This window comes from Trichoderma reesei (assembly GCF_000167675.1).
Source record: "Trichoderma reesei QM6a unplaced genomic scaffold TRIREscaffold_7, whole genome shotgun sequence".
In the NCBI taxonomy this organism is placed as follows: Eukaryota; Fungi; Ascomycota; class Sordariomycetes; order Hypocreales; family Hypocreaceae; genus Trichoderma; species Trichoderma reesei.
Window position 1 is genome coordinate 637,713 of NW_006711154.1, and position 19,270 is coordinate 656,982.

The 19,270-nt window shown below is 53.6% G+C and overlaps 7 protein-coding genes across 7 annotated transcripts; 5 read left to right on the forward strand and 2 right to left on the reverse strand.

Moving 5' to 3' along the window:
- Positions 1 to 150: 150 nt before the first annotated feature.
- TRIREDRAFT_59894 (uncharacterized protein) lies at positions 151 to 1,455 on the forward strand (the record flags this gene model as incomplete). Its single annotated transcript, XM_006964455.1, has 3 exons — positions 151 to 802; positions 1,025 to 1,353; positions 1,387 to 1,455. The coding sequence occupies 3 exons, from the start codon at positions 151 to 153 to the stop codon at positions 1,453 to 1,455; spliced, it is 1,050 nt and encodes a 349-aa protein (XP_006964517.1).
- A 2,545-nt stretch (positions 1,456 to 4,000) lies between these two features.
- TRIREDRAFT_60378 (uncharacterized protein) lies at positions 4,001 to 5,936 on the forward strand (the record flags this gene model as incomplete). Its single annotated transcript, XM_006964456.1, has 4 exons — positions 4,001 to 4,239; positions 4,333 to 4,489; positions 4,557 to 4,719; positions 4,780 to 5,936. 4 exons carry the CDS (start codon positions 4,001 to 4,003, stop codon positions 5,934 to 5,936), a joined length of 1,716 nt encoding a protein of 571 aa, XP_006964518.1.
- Positions 5,937 to 6,482: 546 nt separating this feature from the next.
- On the forward strand, positions 6,483 to 7,222 carry TRIREDRAFT_3525 (cis-Golgi transport protein particle complex subunit; the record flags this gene model as incomplete). Its single annotated transcript, XM_006964320.1, has 2 exons — positions 6,483 to 6,682; positions 6,781 to 7,222. 2 exons carry the CDS (start codon positions 6,483 to 6,485, stop codon positions 7,220 to 7,222), a joined length of 642 nt encoding a protein of 213 aa, XP_006964382.1.
- A 353-nt stretch (positions 7,223 to 7,575) lies between these two features.
- On the reverse strand, positions 7,576 to 7,966 carry TRIREDRAFT_106429 (uncharacterized protein; the record flags this gene model as incomplete). Its single annotated transcript, XM_006964635.1, has 2 exons — positions 7,576 to 7,887; positions 7,964 to 7,966. 2 exons carry the CDS (start codon positions 7,964 to 7,966, stop codon positions 7,576 to 7,578), a joined length of 315 nt encoding a protein of 104 aa, XP_006964697.1.
- A 927-nt stretch (positions 7,967 to 8,893) lies between these two features.
- TRIREDRAFT_77142 (uncharacterized protein) lies at positions 8,894 to 13,941 on the forward strand. The gene is made up of 5 exons (XM_006964457.1): positions 8,894 to 9,348; positions 9,420 to 10,830; positions 10,885 to 12,447; positions 12,549 to 12,898; positions 12,957 to 13,941. The coding sequence occupies exons 1-5, from the start codon at positions 9,110 to 9,112 to the stop codon at positions 13,417 to 13,419; spliced, it is 4,026 nt and encodes a 1,341-aa protein (XP_006964519.1). The 5' UTR covers positions 8,894 to 9,109; the 3' UTR covers positions 13,420 to 13,941.
- Positions 13,942 to 16,213: 2,272 nt separating this feature from the next.
- On the forward strand, positions 16,214 to 16,753 carry TRIREDRAFT_121396 (uncharacterized protein; the record flags this gene model as incomplete). Its single annotated transcript, XM_006964458.1, has 1 exon — positions 16,214 to 16,753. A coding segment is annotated over one exon (327 nt), but the record flags the coding sequence as incomplete, so codon positions are not given.
- A 981-nt stretch (positions 16,754 to 17,734) lies between these two features.
- TRIREDRAFT_59994 (uncharacterized protein) lies at positions 17,735 to 19,169 on the reverse strand (the record flags this gene model as incomplete). The annotated part of the gene is made up of 2 exons (XM_006964636.1): positions 17,735 to 19,030; positions 19,098 to 19,169. The coding sequence occupies 2 exons, from the start codon at positions 19,167 to 19,169 to the stop codon at positions 17,735 to 17,737; spliced, it is 1,368 nt and encodes a 455-aa protein (XP_006964698.1).
- Positions 19,170 to 19,270: the final 101 nt, after the last annotated feature.

A 19,270-nucleotide genomic window follows, 5' to 3' on the forward strand; every position in this document is an offset into this window, starting at 1 on the left:
TGTTCGACTTGAACTCAACTCTTTTCCACCAACTGGCGGCTGTGCATCACGCGGCAGCAGACAGACAGAGCCTCATCAAACTCCATCCCAATACCACTGTCGTTCTACAGACGGAACACAAAGGGGAAGGAAAAAAAAAACACAGACACAATGGCTACGGCAACATCATCACAGGGCCCCCGAAAGACGCCCATCCCGGCGCCCACGCCAGACAGCAAGCCCGCGCCGCGCCCAGACCTCACGCCCGAGCAGCAGGCCAAGTACGAGGCGCTGCTGGCCAAGGCAAAGGCCTTCGCCGCCGTCCAGTGCGACAAGGAGCCGGCCAAGTCGGGCCCCCTGACGGACCGCGAGCGGGCGTGGCTGACGCGCGAGTGCCTGCTGCGGTACCTGCGCGCGACCAAGTGGTCCGTCGACGACGCCGCCAAGCGGCTGCTGTCGACGCTGGCGTGGCGCCGCGAGTACGGCATCGACGACTTCTCGCCCGAGCACATCTCGCCCGAGCAGGAGACGGGCAAGCAGATCATCCTGGGCTTCGACCGCCAGGGCAGGCCGTGCCAGTACCTCAACCCGGGCCGCCAGAACACCGACAGCAGCCCCCGCCAGATCCAGCACCTCTTCTACATGGTCGAGCGCGTCGTCGACATGATGCCGCCCGGCGTCGAGATGCTCAGCCTCATGATCAACTTCAAGCCCAGCAAGCAGCGCCAGAACACCAGCGTGCCCGTGTCCACGGCCAGGGAGGTGTTGCACATCCTGCAGAACCACTACCCCGAGAGGCTGGGCAAGGCGCTCATCATCAATGGTAAGTCTTCCATGCAGTGCGTGTGTCTGTGTGCGTGTCTGTGTGTGTGTCTGTGTGCGTTGTGTATATTGCACAACAGCAGAACTTCTTCCCCCCCTCCCCCCTTCCCCTAAGAGTCGGAAGCGGATGCGTGCTTCATTTCTAGCCGCTTCTGCCCTTCGCATCCACCGTGGAATACGAAAACGTACAGAGCTTTGACTAACGCAATCTGCCGTCTGACAGTGCCGTGGCTCGTCCAGGGCTTCTTCAAAATCATCACTCCCTTCATTGACCCCGTCACGCGGGAGAAGCTAAAGTTCAACGAGGACATGAAGCAGTACGTGCCCGCCGAGCAGCTGTGGAGCTCCGACTGGAACGGCGACCTGGACTTTGAGTATGATCACGAGACGTACTGGCCAGCCCTCAACGAGCTGTGCAAGCAGAAGCGAGAGCAGAGGTTGGCGCGCTGGGCGGCTGCCGGCAAGGCCGTGGGCGAATCGGAGGAGTATCTCTCCGGCGGTACAGACGTCAGCGTCACGGGTTTCACGTACACGGCCAACGACGACAAGGCCGTTGCGGCCAGACCACAGCAAGAGGAGCCAGAGACGAGCGCGTTGGCAGAGAAGCTGGCGGAGGCAAAGCTCGAGGAGCAGGCGGCCGAGGCTCAGGCATAAACGCCGAAAGCTTTCTTCCATCCGTTTCGGTGAGGCCACACGGCAGATATGGCCAAGAAGAGACCAAGTCATATGGCTAGGCGAAGAGGGTGTCCGTTGGACGTGTCGTGCCGCTTGATTCTGGTTCAGAACCACCAACGTGTCTGTTGGCAACTAGAAGTTTGAGATTATCATACATACATCAGCAGCAGGTAGCATCACACATGACTGCATAATACATAGATGGGGTACGGGACAAAGGACCTCATCCCGTACGCGTTATAGGGCGTCTACACACACACACTCGCGTACACAATCGGGCATTGATTCGTTCACCAGCCAAGGCAGTCTGGGGTGTGTTGCAAGGCGGGCTGAAATTAGGGCCAACGCATCGGGCTATACCCTGCCGAGAAGCCTCAAGAGTTCCGAGACTGCACGTTGACGTACATGCATACGATCACCGGTACCGTAGTTCTCCGCATGTGAATGTCTGCTAGTCAGTTCTGGTGGCATCGGGAGGGCGTTTGCCAGATGCCATTGGCACCCTGTCTTGCCATGGACCAAACAAGGACTGCCGTTTGGGCGCGCGTGTAATGCGATTCGCTGATCCGAGATCTCGGGTTTGCCGCGTTTGACTCCAAGTGGCAAATGCGAAGTATATCAGTACTCCTGCTAACTCGTTCGCGTTCCTGGGAGATGCGTTCTGCGTACCTGTTCGGACGGATCTGCTGGATGAGCTCGCATCAACAAGCATCATCTAGACGCCCAACACGCGTGTTCAGCATCACTCAGTCATCATCATTGACGCCAAACCTACATGGCGGGGCTCGCATGAGCCGCAACCGCTAAGGTGCAGGTCAATATGTATGTTATATGTAAGGTAAGTCGGGTGTTGTTGGGTCAAGGCTCAATCATGAGACGCCGCATTGCAAACGCGCGGCATGGAGACCTGACCCGGGGTAGTACAGAGACGGTGAGATAAATGCCAGCCCTTCACTGCCCCAGTTTGCCGGCATGGCCATTGATGCGCGGGTCGTGTGTTGTGTTGCTTTGCCTCATGTTGCGTTTGTAGTTTGCGTTGGGCGATACCGAACAAGCACCTTGCGTGAAGCTCAGCCAGCCAGCGAGCCGCCGCTTACCTCGATGCGATTTCAAGCAGGCATGAGGCCCTAACCCACGGCCCAAGCCAAGACGCTGCCGCTTCGTCGAGGTCTGCACAGACAGGTATGAATTGCTTGCACCGCATGAGAGTCGTCCATCCCATGTAGCGCTGACTCTGACCGTTGCTGCAAAAGCACCCAACAACGTCTGAGGTCTCCCCTAACCCAACTTGGCCTATATCCGCCCGTTGGCGGAGCATCATTATGGGCCAAAGGATGCAGCTGTTGAAAAGTCTGGCCCAGTGAGCTCTCAATTCAGGCAGGATTTGGATGGAGAACGGGGGCGAAGATGACGACGCGCGACTAGCGATAGCTAATTCACTGTCGCCGTCCGTGGCGCCTGGCGTGTAAGGGCGGCTATGCGCCACTCGGAGGCAGGCAAAGCGCCGCCGTCATGCTGCATATGGAGAGATCCAGGCTTATTTGGCACCTCTCCAAGTCTGTTCGCCTGAGTGTTATGCCTTCCTGAGCTGGGGGTACCGTGGTCTGTCTTCCCTGTCTCCCTACGTCTCGCGTCCAAGCTGCCTGTTTGGAGATATACTTAGCTTATACCCTAGTTGCCACCCGTAGGCAGAAGTTGGATCTTTTCGAGAGCTGGACATCTTGACCATCTCGTTGTCCGATGAGTCTGGAACTGAACTTTCGGGAAATGGCAAAAGACAAAGAGAGCAATAAAGACGGTCTAGACGTTGGGCATTTATGTTTGAAGAAATGGGCAGAGAGCCGCAGTCATGTTGATGGGTCCCAGCCTCAATGCCATAGGTCATTCTCAAGGCGTCAAATATACCATGCATCATGGTTGATCTGCGAGACACCCTCCCGGTGGGTGGCGTTAGTACATAGACATACTGACCGTGTGAGTGAATCTTGAGTCGTAACTCCGTCGGACAAGCCGCGCTGGGGTGGTGCCTCTTGTTGGCATCCGTCTCAGAACGGCCCGTTGAGACGCCTGTCTTTCCTCTCACATTAGCCCATGTGTTCTTAGCATGTATGTCTGGCAACCAAGTTGCCGTCTTGATATGCTTTAAATAACCCTGGCTGCTGCTGCCTTTCGCTCCGGCTTCCGTGAGCAGATCTTCACGGTAGAGTGACTCTGATTCCCCTTCCTGGATGACGCACTCACCTGTACCACATTGGAGGCGGTTAATCTTGCCGCCCTGGAGGAACTCTTCCATTCATTCCAAACCTGGCCTGCCTTTCAACCCTTCACACGAACAATCTGGATAAATAATTGGCTGGTCGCTGTTGTCCATACCTCCAGATATCCCACTCGGCACGTCTCAACGTTGACCATGGCGCTTGGGTCCATTGTTCACTCCTTCAGTAGGATGAGCCTTGCTCCCATATTCAGCACTGCCGTTGCCAATTCATCTTCCTTCAATGTGTCATCCTTCACTTCTACCATCATGGCTGAAAATGGTGAGGGTGGGAGCAGCAACTCGAATATCCCGTTTCCTGCTGGCGGCCTGATGGATACCATTCTTGCCACTACCGGCCGTGTCTCGCCTCTCACCCAGCTTCTTCACTTTCTGTATAAGCTTCTGGGTACACAGTTTGGCCTTGATCCGTCAATGATGCTGGCCGTATTGGGATTCATCTGGGGCGCTTTCAAGATTGGATCGCAGGTTCACGACTTCCTCCGGCGGTTTTTGGACGACTACCTCATGTGCGCCATGTACATCTCTGAAGATGACCACATATACTCACACTTGATGAAATGGCTTTCAAATCAACCAAGCATCAAGAACAGCCAATATCTCATGGCCCAGACTGTTTGGAAGAGTGCCTGGGAAGAAGAAGAAGAGCTGGAAGGTGTTCTGTCCTGGACGGACGGCGGCGAAGTTGACGGCGGCAACAGAGTGTATCTAAACTTTGCCAGCCATGCGGCCAGATCGGTACGTATTTGACCCTAGCTTTGATGATGATGTGAGCTGATGGAAAATGCCTGAATCTTGCATGCAGAGTCCTAGGTTTGTTCCTGCTATGGGGTCGACATCATTCTGGCACAAGGGGACGTATTTCCGTGTACTGCGGAAAAAGGAGTCATTCGTCAGCACTCGTTCTTGGGGAGGCCCAATGAAGGATCTTGAGGAAGTCAAGATCTCGTGCTTCGGGCGTTCCATAGGTGAGGACTCCAGACCCTTGGTTCTAAATAGCCGGGCCGGGCTAACAACCCTCTCTGCAGATCCAATCAAGCAGCTGCTTTCGGATGCCAAAGCTCTGTACTATAACGACACTCGTCAAAAGACCACCATATATCGCCCCAGGGTCAAGGAGCAACGAAGAGACCATAATATGTGGCAGCAAGTGGCACGACGGCCTGTGAGGCCCATGTCCACGGTTGTACTCGACTCGAGTGAGAAGCATGACATTCTAGCCGACATCAACGAGTACCTGCACCCTTGGACACCGCGGTGGTATGCGTCTCGTGGTATTCCGTTGAGGAGAGGCTATCTCTTTCATGGACCTCCGGGAACTGGGAAAACAAGCTTCTCCTTTGCATTGGCGGGCGTGTTTGGCATCGACATATACGTCATTAGCCTCCAGGACGCGGGTGTCAACGAAGAGGATCTTGCCACTTTGTTCACTAAACTGCCTCGACGGTGCATCGTTCTTCTTGAGGATATTGACACTGCAGGGCTGCGACGCGACCTCAGCTCGGAGAGCGAAAATCCAACAGAGGGCAAGAAGGATGATGACAAGGACCAGAAAGACGGGAAGAATAAGCACAAGAGTAAAGCCGATGCCAGTGACAGTGATTCGGACAGCGAAGTTGAGGTCAAACCCAAGAAGAGAGGATTAAGGAAGAAAGATACCGGCAGAAAAGCCCCCTTGGCTCTCGATGGCATTTCCTTATCGGGCCTTCTCAACGCCATCGACGGTGTTGCATCCCATGAAGGTCGCGTACTAATCATGACGACCAACAAACCAGAGGCTCTTGACGAGGCTCTGATCCGCCCTGGCAGAGTGGACGTCCAGGTTAGGTTCAGCAACGCCAGCAGCACCCAGGCTGGGGAGTTGTTCCATCGAATGTATGAGACCTCTCGCCAGGATGAACCTATCAAAGAAGCGAATAAGGCGATGGCAGACAGGTTGAACAAACAGCCAGCCGCGAAGTACGAAACCGAGGAGTTGGATGGCATCACTGCTGAAGAGATGAAGACGATTGCAGAGGAGTTTGGCCGCCGGATCCCAGAAGGTGTTTTATCACCTGCGGAAATCCAGGGATTCCTGCTCAAGCGCAAGAAGTGCCCGCGTCGAGCACTGGAGGAGGTATCAGAATGGGTTACAGCAACGTTGCGGCAGAAGGAAGCAAACCTGAAAGTCATGACCGTGCAGTAATCTGTACTGACCTGCTTCAAGGGGTTCGATGCCGTCATTGGAGATGTATCGAAGTTGGTGCATCAATCCTGCAGCTCTCACTGATCTCATTGGTTTCTTTGGTCTTTTTGCTGATCTTGTCGGGGGCTTCTTGGTAGAGTTGGTGCATACGTTTTGCATATTTCTTGCATAGGCCGCTTTCGATAGCCTTTTTTTTTTGGTATTGGTTCTCCTGATAATATTAATCCATATTGCTTGACTGGAGAGAGAATACCTTGTGAAGTTTGTAGGAAGTGAAGAAGTTTAACAAGGGAAGGTCGAGGGAGGTGACGAAGCTGGGATATTGGGAGACAGCTTAGCAGGCAGGTACGCCCACACAAGTACTTTCCCCTAGTCATCAGCCAACCCCACGTCAACGCCTCGACTTCCTGAGAGCTTGGCTTGTAACATTTCGTACATACATCATCATCCCGCTGCCGCATCTCCTCCTCCTTCGCCCAACAAACGCCTCTATACCGCCCAGATTGAAGACAGCAATGCGCCGCTATTCTGCACGGTAATATCGCCATGTCGTCACTACCCTCAAGCGCCTCCACAGGCAAGGAATCCGGCCTGCGCGTGCCCAGCAATGGCAAGACCATCTACCACCGCCCGATCAATCGCACCAAGACGTCGGAGCTGAGCCAAGCCAGCTTTGCCTTTCTGTTCTCCGAAATGGTTGCATATGCGCAGAAGCGCGTAAAGGGCATCCAGGAGCTCGAGCACAAGTCCGTTCATCTGCCCGCGAACCTGCTCCCTCTTTCCGTCATGGAATGCCTATCGCAGGCTTTGCGACTGCGAACTGACATACTATACGATTATCTAGGCTCAATGTTCAGGGCCACTCCATCGGCATCAAGCTTCTCGACCTTCTCCTCTACCGCGAACCCGCGCGCACGCAGCTACGACCCCAGAACATTGTTGCTCTCCTCCACTTCATCAAGCAGAACGTATGGCTGCACCTGTTTGGCAGGCAAGCCGACAGGTTGGAAAAGTCGACAGACGCCGAAAAGCCCGACGAGTACATGATTATCGACAACGAACCGCTCGTCAACCAGTACATTAGCGTGCCGCGGGAGATGAGCCAGCTGAACTGCGCAGCCTTCGTAGCGGGAGTGGTGGAAGGAGTCTGTGATGGAGCGGATTTCCCTGCACGGGTCACGGCGCACACGGTTGGAGAGGGCGAGATGTGGCCAGGAAAGACTGTGTTCTTGGTCAAATTCAGAAGCGAGGTGGTGGAAAGGGAGGCTTTCTTAGCAAAGAGCTAATTTAGCACTCGATGTAATGCATGATTGGGCAGATGGAGTTGAGAGAAGGCTATATGTACATGGGACGGAGTTCGTGGAGTTGAGGGTAACATTATCAGCAACTGTTCTTTTTTTTTTCTGGACATGTTGGTCAAAGGCTACTCTAGCTTTGACCCGAATTTGGGGTTCACCAAGGCATAAATGATGAATGAAATGATAAAGACAAAGAGATATGAGATGAAAGTCATTAGTATGATGACATGAAGCTAAAGGGATGCCCGTCCACCGTAACGCCGTCGTGAAGATTTGGCTTTTGTCAAGTAAAAGCATAAACGCAACTCGCCCATTTCCCTCTCCAGCAGAGGAGGATTGATTCACCGCGGAAGACCTTTCTGCATCTTGCTAGGTCCTGCAGCCTTGCTCTCCGGCCCCGGACCCTTCCTCATCAGGTCCGACAGGCCCAGATCCTTCCACGCGGGTTCCTTGACACGCTGCGTGGCGCGCTGGATCCCAAAGGCCGCGTGCTGGTCAGGGACAACATCGTCCTCATCCTCCGGGTTGATGGGCCGGTGCTGGGGCGGAACGTAGATTTCGTCGTCGGGGAGCTTGTCCTTGCAGAAGTCCTCGAAGAGATCCGCGTCACCGGAGCGGTGCATGTGCACGTAGGTGAAGCATGAGTCTTTGTTCTGGGGGGGCGAAATGCGCGTGTCAGTTTGGTCATTGCGAGCAGGAGGAGTATGGAATAAACTACAGCAAACGTACCATAGTGTAGTGTATCAATTACGACGATAAATTACAATAATGTGGATGTTGGGCTGAATCGAGTGTTGATGATGTTGTTGAAGCTGGAATCTGAAGTACAAGTTGAAGGCGACGAGAGTAGCGTTGTGGGGCAACAGGCGCAGAGAGTCTCAGTGCCAAACAGTGCTCTGAGCGCACCGCGATATAATTGAGGTTCTCGTAAGTAGATGACGATCATGAAACAATAGAAACTCATCATCTGTCTAAGAGAAGATCCATTTGAATTTGGATACTGATATGCGCCAATGCTGAAATCCACAGCGTTTGGGTTATGGCTGGCCAGTCACTGAAACTGGAATGGGCAAGGTGCTTGAATTGGAAACCGAGCGTCTTTGCATGGCAGCAGCACCGTCTAAATCATGATGGACAAAGGATTGCCTAATTGTGAAGCTTTAGCCTTACCCAACGGTTTCTTCAACCTACTGATCTCCTCTAGCTATCTTCTTATAGATCATATATGGTATCCATAAGGTAGATAGTCATCATATTGCCAAGGTGTCCCACAAGGTGGCTTGCACCAATTGTACAACTTTGACAGCTCAGGTGCCGCTGTAGGTAAGCTCAGTATCCATATCATGCCAGGTTAAGCGGCAAATAGTCTGTCAACAGGTCTTATTTCTGTTTCATTGATTCTATTGAAGAGGGCAGCAGAATATTGATGCTTGTAACTCAACTGGTTGTGTGTGGTCTTCATGTTTCTTGCCATTCCGCCTTCACCAGGTCCAGGCTTCAAACGTTGATGACTCAGCCGGCCTTCAGCATGAGGTGCAGCTCTAGTGGAGAGGCGGCTGCTTCAGGCTTCGGTGACGTTTTTACAGGCCATCTTTGTCACCTACGGGCTCCCCCGCCTGCCTGAAGCTCGACCCCACCAACAGCCGCTCAAGCAAACAAACATCACGGCCTGTCACCACCTCGACCTCGCATTTCCTCCCACTTCCAACATCTCTTCTTTCCGTTCCTCATCGTTACCCCAAGTTCCAGCACTTTATCCGCTCTCTGATAGCACTTCCAGGCTTCAGATTCACCATCACACGCCTGTGAGAGCTTCAAGCGGATGCGCTGATCCGTCTCTCCCGCCCTCTGAAAGTCAGCGAGGAGCAGCTCACGATGGCTACCGCCTCTGGCGCTCAGGTCTCGCCACAGGCCATAATAGGCCATGTCCAGAAGCTGAGCGATGCGGATCCCGACTTCCGCTTCATGTCCCTCAACGACCTGCTGCAGCTGCTCACTACTGCGCGAGATGACTTCCTCCAGCACGACTACAACATTGCTGCGAGGACTGTTGATGGCATCATCAAGACGCTGGACGATCAGAATGGAGAGGTGCAGAACCTAGCCATCAAGTGGTCTGTTTATTCTCGAGATTCCGCAACCTTTGATACAGACGGAGGGTAACTGACAGTCCGTGAACTTGCAGCCTCGGGCCGCTTGTTGGCAAAATCCCGACCCCCATCATCGCCCCCATGATCGATAAGCTGTCGTCCCTGAAGCTTAAGAACTCTGTGGACACAGCAGTGCCTGCTTTGGCGCTGCGAGCTGTCATCACCGCGCTTCCTCGACCGATCCCCGGCATCCCAAGCTCTGTTGGTGTTCAAGAGGCATACAACGCTGTCAGCCGCGTGCTTATTCCACGGCTTATCGGGCCCGGTCCTCTCACGCGCGTCCCATCAGCACCTCGAATCAGCCTCCCTCCTGTTCCGGCAGGGCTGCTTCAGGACGACAATGGCGTCAATGCGGAAGCCGTCGATGTTCTCGTCGAAGTCGTTAGATGCTTCGGACCGTTGCTACAACAGGTTGAAGTCGAGGCAATGCAAGAAGTCGTTCTGCAGTTGTTGCAGGGAGACAAGGCTTCATCTGTGGTCAAGAAGAGGGCTGTGGTGGCTATTTCTATGCTCGCTGTCTACCTCACGGATGCGCACCTGGAGGACGTCATCAATCGGATAACAGCCGGTCTGGCCGAGCCCAACATCCCACCTGTTACGCGTCGTCTCTACATTTCTATATTGGGCAGCATGGCTCGGTCAATCCCTCCCAGATTCGGCGTACACCTTCCGAAGACGATGCCCTTCATTCTCGATGCTCTGTCCGAGAAAGAGCTAGAAGAACACTTGGAAAAGATTAGCGATGGGGACGATTTGGGACCAGAGTTCAACGAGATCCGCGAGACTGCTCTAGTTGCGCTCGAGGCATTCTTGGCCTCATGCCCGCAGGAGATGCGTCCTTTTACGGACGCCACACTCGCCTCTTGCTTGCGATTCCTAAAGTATGATCCCAATTACGCGGTGGACGACGACGAGGAGATGGATGTAGACGATGAGGAAGAGGAAGACCAAGATGATGAGTTTGAAGATGACGACGGCTTCGAGGACGACGATGATGACGCAAGCTGGAAAGTTCGTCGCTGTGCCGCAAAGGCGATATACACCCTCATCTCCACCCGTGGCAGCGGCGACCTGTTGGACAACGGTGTTCTGTATAACCAGGCAGCTCCCACTCTTGTCAAGCGTATCGAGGAGAGAGAGGAGAACGTTCGCCTGGAGGTCATCTCTGCTCTGTCGTTACTCATCCGCAAGACTGGCGAAGGCTTCCACACGGTAGATCTGTCTCGCGACGAGTATGAGCCCGAGTTGGTCTCCCAGATGCCTCTGAGCCGTAAGAGGAGAAGGCAGAGCAGCGTCGGGGGATCGAGCGCTGCCAAGTTCATGGCGGGCTCCGGCGTCACATCTCTCCCTGCCGAGAAGATCCCCTCCCAGGGCCCACGGGCGGACCTCTCCCGCCTTACTCCCGCGATTGTCAAGGCCGCGACCAAGCAGCTGAAAGGCAAGACTGTTCCCACGAAGCAGGCTGTTATCAGCATGCTGGACGACCTCGTTTCTGTCCAGCACGGTAGTCTTGTCGAGTTTTTCCCTGAAATCATAGGGCCTATCATTGATGCTGTCAAGACCTCGAGCACCAGCGCAATCTCATCCTCTCTTGCGGCTGCAGGAGGCTCTGCATCCGCTACCCCAAGCACCCTCCGCGTTGCCTCGTTGAAGCTAATAAGCGATATCGCCAAGACACATTCGTCCTCGGTACTGCAGCCATATCTGAGCAAGGTTGTGGCAGGCGTGGCATCGGCCGTCCACGACCGGTTCTACAAGATTTCAAGCGAGGCTATTCGCACAGCAGAGGAGCTTGTCAAGACCATTACTCCTCCACGGTCGCGCAATGGTGGTGCAAAGTTCAAGGACGACCTGGACAAGCTCTATGAAGTCATCATCGACCGCGGCTCTGCCAACGACGTCGACGCAGAGGTTCGGCAGCGTGCTATTCACGCTCTCGGGGTCCTCATTTCTAGGACCTCCAGCGCGGAAGCATCTGGTCTTTTGTCGGCTGAGAAGCGCACTGCCGCTTTGAACATTATCCAGGAGAGACTGAAGAACGAGACGACTCGCCTTGCCGCGGTGCGTGCCGTGGATAACGTTGCGGCGTTCGCTGTTTCTCCCGATCAGCTAGACAAACAATGGGTTCAAGACGTTGCCCTGGAGCTCGCGGCTCAACTGCGCAAAGCCAATCGGTCTCTGCGAGGCTCCAGCATCCAGGCTCTCAAGCACCTTGTGCTCTCAAAAGCCACGCAGGGCAAACTTGAACCGGCTACGATTCAGGGTCTTGTAACAGCGGTACTGCCGGCCATCAAGAACAGCGACACTCATCTCCTTGGCCCGACCTTGATAATCCTGGGCAGCATGGTGCAAGATCATGCAAGCTTGATTGTCAATGAAGAGATGATTGGCGCGCTCTGCCAGCTGCTGAAGTCTCACTTCGCAAACATCGTCCTTGACCAGCTGCTCGACTTGATCAGCCGCGTCGGCGAGAGTGGTGCCGGTGAGCCTCTTATGCAGGGCCTCCTCAAGGACGTGAGCGTTCAGGGCGACCCAATTGTCGTGGGTAAGGTGATAGGAACCCTCCTCGTGACCGGCGGTACATCTGCGGGCGTCTCTCTCGACAGTTTTGTCACGGAGCTTCATGGCAGCACAAAGCGGGGGGACGAGGCCGGTATAAGCCTTGCCCTGGCGGTGCTGGGAGAGTCTGGCATGAGACTGGGGGCCAAGTCGCCTCTCAAGCCTCAGCTGTTCCTGGAGCAGTTTCACTCGGAGCCAGATAAGGTGTCGCTAGCTGCTGCCATTGCACTCGGCAGAGCCGGGTCCGGCAACGTGCCCGAGTATCTGCCCGTGATCCTCAAGACCATGGAGAGCGGAGGCAACACGCAGTACTTGTTGATTCAATCAATCAAGGAGATACTACAGTCGATCCCGGCTCAATCTACCGATCTCCAGACTTATGCCACGGCAGTCTGGGATCAGCTTATTGGAGCATCGCTGAATGCTGATAATAAGATCATTTGCGCCGAGTGTGTCGGCCGCCTTGCGACTCTGGACCCGGCGACCTTTATGCCCAAACTACAGGTAAGTCTTGGCACGAACCACGATCCGTAACCGACAGGAACTCGCTTGGGAGCTGCAAGCGAGCAAGCGAGCAAACGAACATGTGGGCTAACGCTACGTAGACGCTCTTGAAGGACCAGTCAGCAGGCATCCGTGCCATGGCAGTGCAGGCTGTCAGGTACACACTTCCCGAGAGCGATGAGACGTTTGATGCAATGCTACGAAACGTGCTCGTCGAGATGCTCCTGGTCATGCTGCAGGATTCCGATATGGAGATCCGACGACTGGCGATGACGACGCTAAATTCGGCAGCCCACAACAAGCCGGACCTGATCCTGCCCCATCTGGGCGAACTGTTACCTTTTGTCCTCAGCGAATCAGTGATCAAGAAGGAGCTCATTCGAGAGGTCCAGCTGGGGCCTTTCAAGCACAAGGTCGATGACGGCTTGGAAGTTCGCAAGGCAAGTAGATGGTTACATCATGGCCTTCAGGTGCTCGCATACGTTGCTAACGGGATCGATGATATAGAGCGCGTACGAGACGCTTTACGCGCTGATGGAGACGGCCTTCACGCGGATCAACAACATCGACTTCTACGACCGGGTCATTGCCGGCCTCAAGGACGATAATGATATTCGACAGCTGTGCAATTTGATGATCAGCAAGCTGATTATCATCGACCCCGACGAGACGGCCCGACGGCTCGACTCGATTGCCGAGGCGTACCGCGGTGTGCTGTCCATCAAGCTCAAGGAGAATGCCGTCAAGCAGGATGTGGAGAAGCAAGAGGAAACCAACAAGAGCATCCTGAGGGTGACGCTCCTCCTCGGCGACAAGATGAAGGCGATGACTGGAAACGCCGGGGCAGCGACCAGCAACACGGCGGCAACGGGGGCTTGGACCGCCTACTGGGAATGGGCGAACAAGGAGTTTGATCGGCAGCTAAAGAGTCTGCGGGAGGAGAGTAGCCAGCTCCACACGAGGACTCTGTGAGCAGAGTGGGTGCAGACAGGGTGAGCAAGCCAATGGGAGGACTCGTCGAAAAGAGTGATGCGGTGTAACCATGGCCGTCCTGCCTGCCTTACCGACACAGCCTGGCGACCCGTCTGAATATGCACGTTGGCGAAGGGGCCCAAGGCTTTACGGAGTAGTATGGCGACCAGCAGCGGTTACGCATGCTCATATGGAGCAGCATTACGGTAGCATTGGAAGGGGGCAAAAAAGACTCATTCGTGCAGAGATATCCAGGGTCTAGTCGGTAGCCGCGGCCGGATATGGGTCGGCACATGTACCTAGCATACAAGTTTGCAGCATGACCATGTAACTACTTCATACGGAGCCTTTGCTATTGGGTATCCCGGCTGGTGGTGAGGTCCCGCTTGCTGCCAGGGCGAGGGCGAGGGCGAAGCCGTCGGACGACGAGAGATGCTGACGAGGTGACGGAGTTGTCCCTCCTGCCTGTGACCGGGGCAGTGGTAGGACCCGACAGGATCCATACTGATACTAATAGCATTCGTCAACGCACGAACGCAGCAGTTGTTGCTGGAAACTGGGTCGTCGACCTGCAGCTGCGGACCAGTAATACTAGGTAGTAGTACTGATGCGGCGATACATGGCCTTCACATGTGAAGCGGACCTGTAACCCACATTGAAGTGCATACAGACAGTCCAACACAGCGGTAAGAAGGTCAACAAGGTCGGTGAAGGATCCCTTTCTCGGCGACAGGCAAAGATGTTTCCTATCCTAGATATGGATGCCTTTGAGAATATAGATACTAGTATCGACTTAGGTGAAGGGGGTGAAAGGGGCGTGGTTTAAGGAGGAGGGCATTTGTGAAGAGTTGCGTCAAAAGCGAAGCGAGATGCGGGGAACTTGAAGCTCTGGCATTTTTTGGGTGAATTGCAGGGCGTTCTTATAATACTACTTACCTTACCTTGCCACCCTACCTAGGTAACAGGACTAGGGCATCCAGAACAATGACATGGACGTTGAAACTGTCATTTTGTCTCTTGTGCTGTTGGTCCGGTGGTTTCTGATTACTACCCAGTCAGTACAGTACCTTACCCTTGGTGTAGTCGTATGCAGTGTGTGCGTGTGGGTGTGTGTATCATGTTGCATTTTATCATGGTTGTATGTGTGTTTCGTTATGTCTTTGCACTGCATCCAAGTGTTGCCTTTCGGGGAAACTCTTAACTTTTGGCAATGTACCTATGTTTGGAAGTAAATTCGTCCGATCTTTGAGAATTGACAATGTCTGTGCTTTGCGGCCTTGGGGAGGCATTGGGTTTGTGTTTTGGGATTTTTGGTTTGGAAACCCAAGAGGGATTCTTGCTTGTAACGTGTGATTGGAAGGCCGTGATTGGTACGACGTTTAGTACGATATGGATTAGATGTGACTACCTAGGTAGTAATGGCGTCTGCGGCACACGGAGGCTCTCTTTCGGTTCATGGGGGAGATGGGAATGGGTGTGAGGTATAGGGCCAAGTCTATCTCGCTTCATGGTGTGTTAATCTAGGAATGATTTGCGGGATTGCCGGATCGAAAAAACAAGACAAAAGACAAGGTGAGAAAAATAAGAAGATGTGAGCGGAAGGGACCGTGGTTATGGATTGTCCTCGTGTTACATACTACGGGCTACCTTGCCTGGTTGAGCTAAAGAGGGAAAAACAAGACATGGGGGGTGGCACCAACCAACAACATCACGAGTTTGAATGTGTCGGCGGCTACGGAGGGTAAGATCCTTGTACTGCCTACGTAAAAAAAGGCACCTTGGCAACATTGATGCCTTGTATGTAGTACTACCTTGCCTTGTGAACGAGTGAGGATGGATAGATACTGGATGAGATGCCATGGGATGTGCGGAGGGGACTACATACGTAAGGATATGCTCAAGACAGGACAAGGCTCTATGTAAGTACATAGGCACAGCCTACAAAGGAATGCATGCATGGCTGTCTTGAATCGTATCGTAAGCACCGGGGTATCGGTGTATGACACAATCAAAGAGCAGGGCAGGGCAGGGAAGAGGGGAAGTTTACATACAGGCACTGGAGCAACACGACTGACAGGATTGACAGAGGACGAATGATGAGAACTTACATGTCAACTGTGTCGAATCCATGCTGGAAATAGGTAGGCTTGCGGAGTTTTGGTGGCGAGCAGGGGATGGGGGCTTTGGCTGGGCGAGTAATTGGTGACATGATATCATGTTTGATACGAGTATGACTGTGAACAATCTCTACCTGGCTTAACGGCTGGGCTGGATAAATGCAGGTCGTGCCTTAGGAGAGGCAACTAAGGGAAACGACTCGTTATACTAGTAGCAAGTCTAAAGCACATGCAATGGATACAGTAGTTCTCAAGTGATTGCATGTCGGAGTGTGTGACAATGCAGCAAAAACAGAAAAAGTTGGGGCCCTGGGGGTGTGTGGAGGAGGAGTGTCCGTGTGTAGTGTACAGTAGGTGTGCAGTATTAGAGCCAGCACCCAGCACGCCGGCGTTGCGCCCGCTTTTACCCTCCCTTGTCTGTTCCCTATTGGAGACTGTTGTTGGTCGCGGCATGTGCTTTTTCTTTTCTCGTCTGAAGTGTGATGGGATGGATGGGTGGATGGGATGAATGGGGGTCCAGCGGAAAGGGAAGCCGATGTGATGGGCGGGTTCTGAATAATCGAGGTTGCCTGGGTATAAGAATGAGGGTGGGCGCACGTTGGAATGCCTCTCTGGTTCATGTTCCCTCGACTTGTTGTCCTACTTGGTCTCCAACTCTCATCTATATATCACATTGACTGCCAATCTGTCTGTTATATATACCTACCTTGCCTATCAAACAATATTCTCCCCTGACTCTTCAACACCAAAAGACAGCACTTACACACACACACACACACACACACAATGGCCCGACGAACCATCTACCTCGACGCCCTCAACGACGCCGCCCCCGGCAGCGACGCCGGCGACTCCAGCGCCATCCTCACCTTCTTCAAGGGCGTCGTGCGCGAGGCCCAGGCGTGGATCTCGCGCGGCGGGCCCGGCGTCAAGGCGCCTACAATTGAGAAGCAGACCTTTTAGAATACTCTCTCATCCAAAGAGGCCGTCATATGAGGCTCCATGAATGAAGCATTTCGTTTTGCTTCACATGGATGGATGTATGATGAATACATAGCAGAAAGAAGAGAAAAATAAAAACACAACAGAAAAAAAAAACAAAAGATTGATATACCCATCGACAAAATAGCTGTTCGGCCACTTCTTCGGCACTGCTTCTCCCCCCTCCACCTTCGCACAAGCAAGCACGCCTTGTTCCAGTCTTGGTCTGTCATGACTGGCTACTACCTTACCTTGCGCAAACAAGCAACACCGAGTCACATCAGGCTGCGCCATTGCTCGTGGCAAGAAGAACATGTCATTTGTCTTTCTTTCATTTCGATTTGTTTATTCGGCTTAAGGAGTTTTACAAGGCGCACGGGTTTGGATGCTGATGAAACCTTGTTCATTTGGCATCAACTATGATTCATGAGCGAGGCTCGGTCAGAGATATCACGATTTCCAGTCATTCCTGTTTTCTTTCCCTTGCTCTCTCTATGTTTGGCTTTGCAGGCATCACGTCGCATCCTTCGGGCACTGAAGCATGAACCTTTTTCCGTCGTTTCGGAACAATCATTGAGTGGAATGTCTTTTGTTTGGGTGGTCGTCTAAAGCTGAGAAACGCATTTCAGCGACATTGTTTTTATTTTTTATTTTTAGCATACTCCGTACATGGCAATTATATGAACCAAAATGAACCATCTCTCGCATCCAAAGCACCCCAGAATGCAGAATGTGAAGTAGGACAGTAGTAACAAAAAAGTCAGAGACCATAGCTCACATGTACCGCATGAATGGATCCCTTCGTTCAGTGCATCCCGACTGTTGCCGCAAATTCCCTGAGGATCCAACGAGTGCGACATTCATTCGGCACATGTGAGACAAGTCGGACACGGCTGTCCTTGGCCAAGGCCAGGCTGCATCTCTCATTGACAGGAATGGATGAGTTGCGTCCATGCGTAACACACTGACATCGGCTACCGGAGTCGAGGGGGCCGAGTCGAGGGGCAGCTAGCACCTCAACCTCTCCGCACAGCTCGAAAACTTTCACGACAGATAGTGGCCTGACAATGGCTCTGCAATGAAGCGAATAGAAGCGTCGAGTCTACTCTTATAGACTTGGTTTTCAATGTTCTTGCGAGCTGGCATGGCATGTAGTTGCAGTATATCACGTTGTTGCGGTTCAGCCACTGGTCGTATATAATGGTAAGAATGCCGTCTCAAGGAGCAAAGAGCGAGGTTACATCAGGCTCTGATGACGCTTCCGCATCGGAGCGGTCGTCTGGACTCTGATCCACCGGCACAAGGGCCAGCCTCTTCTTCTTCTTCATGACCCGCTTATGCGCGGCGCCCTTGATGTGCCTCTGCCAAGCCTGCTCCGTCACGCAGACCGTCTGGCATATCTCGCACGTCTTCTTCGCCGGAGTTTCCTTGGGCGGAGGCTCACTCACTCGCGTGAGCAGCTCGCGGGCCACGTCTGATAGCTCGGTCGGCATCGGCCTGGGCTCTCCGGCGAGAAACTTTGCCGTAACCTCGGCAGCAGGCTCAATAACCTTGGTCTTGAACTGTGAGACGTCGGTGCTGTCGACCACGTATAAGCTGTCAAACGCCCCGGGGCCTTGCTCCTTCAGGCGTGGGATCTGCTTCAGCCTGATCCATTTGGTCTGATAGTTGGCGTACCGGCGCGTTGCCGTCTTCATATCCTCCAGTCCGCTGTTTTTTAGCTTCTCCAGTTCTTCCGGGCCCTTGCCCTCTTGTTTGGCGGACATGTATGGCTCAAACTGCTTGTAACCGATGGACTGCCATATACCCTTTGTCATGTCCAGGATCTGTCCCTCAGCAGCCTTGCGCTGTTTCATATCAAACAGCTCCTGAACCTCGTTCAACAGCCCAGCATCGAGCATCTTGTCCACTCGACTGTCCAGTCTCGCAGTCAGCGTCTCACGCTCTGAATAAACCCGGAAGAGCAACTTCTCCCAAGGCAGGCTGGTCCCTGCGTCCTGAGCGGCCGCAGCTTTACGTTGTACTTGCTCGGCATACAGCTCGGATGCAGGCCTTCCTGTATGAAGATAAATCTCGAGTGATCGCTGGATCTTGCGTCTGTCATTCGGGTGCCACCTCTCCGCCATAATCGGGTCAACCTTCTTCAGCTCTTCCAGCAGCACGTCTGTAGGCTGCTCCAGGATTGGGAATGACAGAGAGGGGTCCGCCTTTACATCGTCGAGGATGACGTCTTTAAAGAGAAGAGGGTCGACATAGTATTGCGTCCCTCCCACGAGAATGGGTAAGTTTCCACGGCTGCGAATTTCGCCAATAACCTTGCTGGCTTCAGTCTTGAACTTCTCCACGTCCCACGGAGCGTCGTCCAGCGGGATGTGGCCTAAAAGATGGTGCGGGATGCCGTGCCGCTCCTCGTGGCTGATTTTGTTTGTGATGATGGGCAGGCCATCGTAAAGCTGCATGGCATCAGAGTTGATGATCTCGCCCTTGAACCGCCGTGCCAGTTCGACGGCTAGCTGTGAGATGAGATGCCGTCAGAACATGGTGACGTCTCTTGCAGTCGGGACAGAGAGAGAGGCTAACCTCGGATTTACCCGTGCCTGTCGAGCCTAGGACAACCAGCAACGGTTCAGCTGGAGGTGCGTGAGCGGCCATTGTCGATGCATAGCGCAGCAGTCGTGCTCCGCGGCCAAGCATTCGGCAGCACACCGGATCAGGGTCTCATCCCACCAGGACGACTGGTGTTTTAGGGCCAG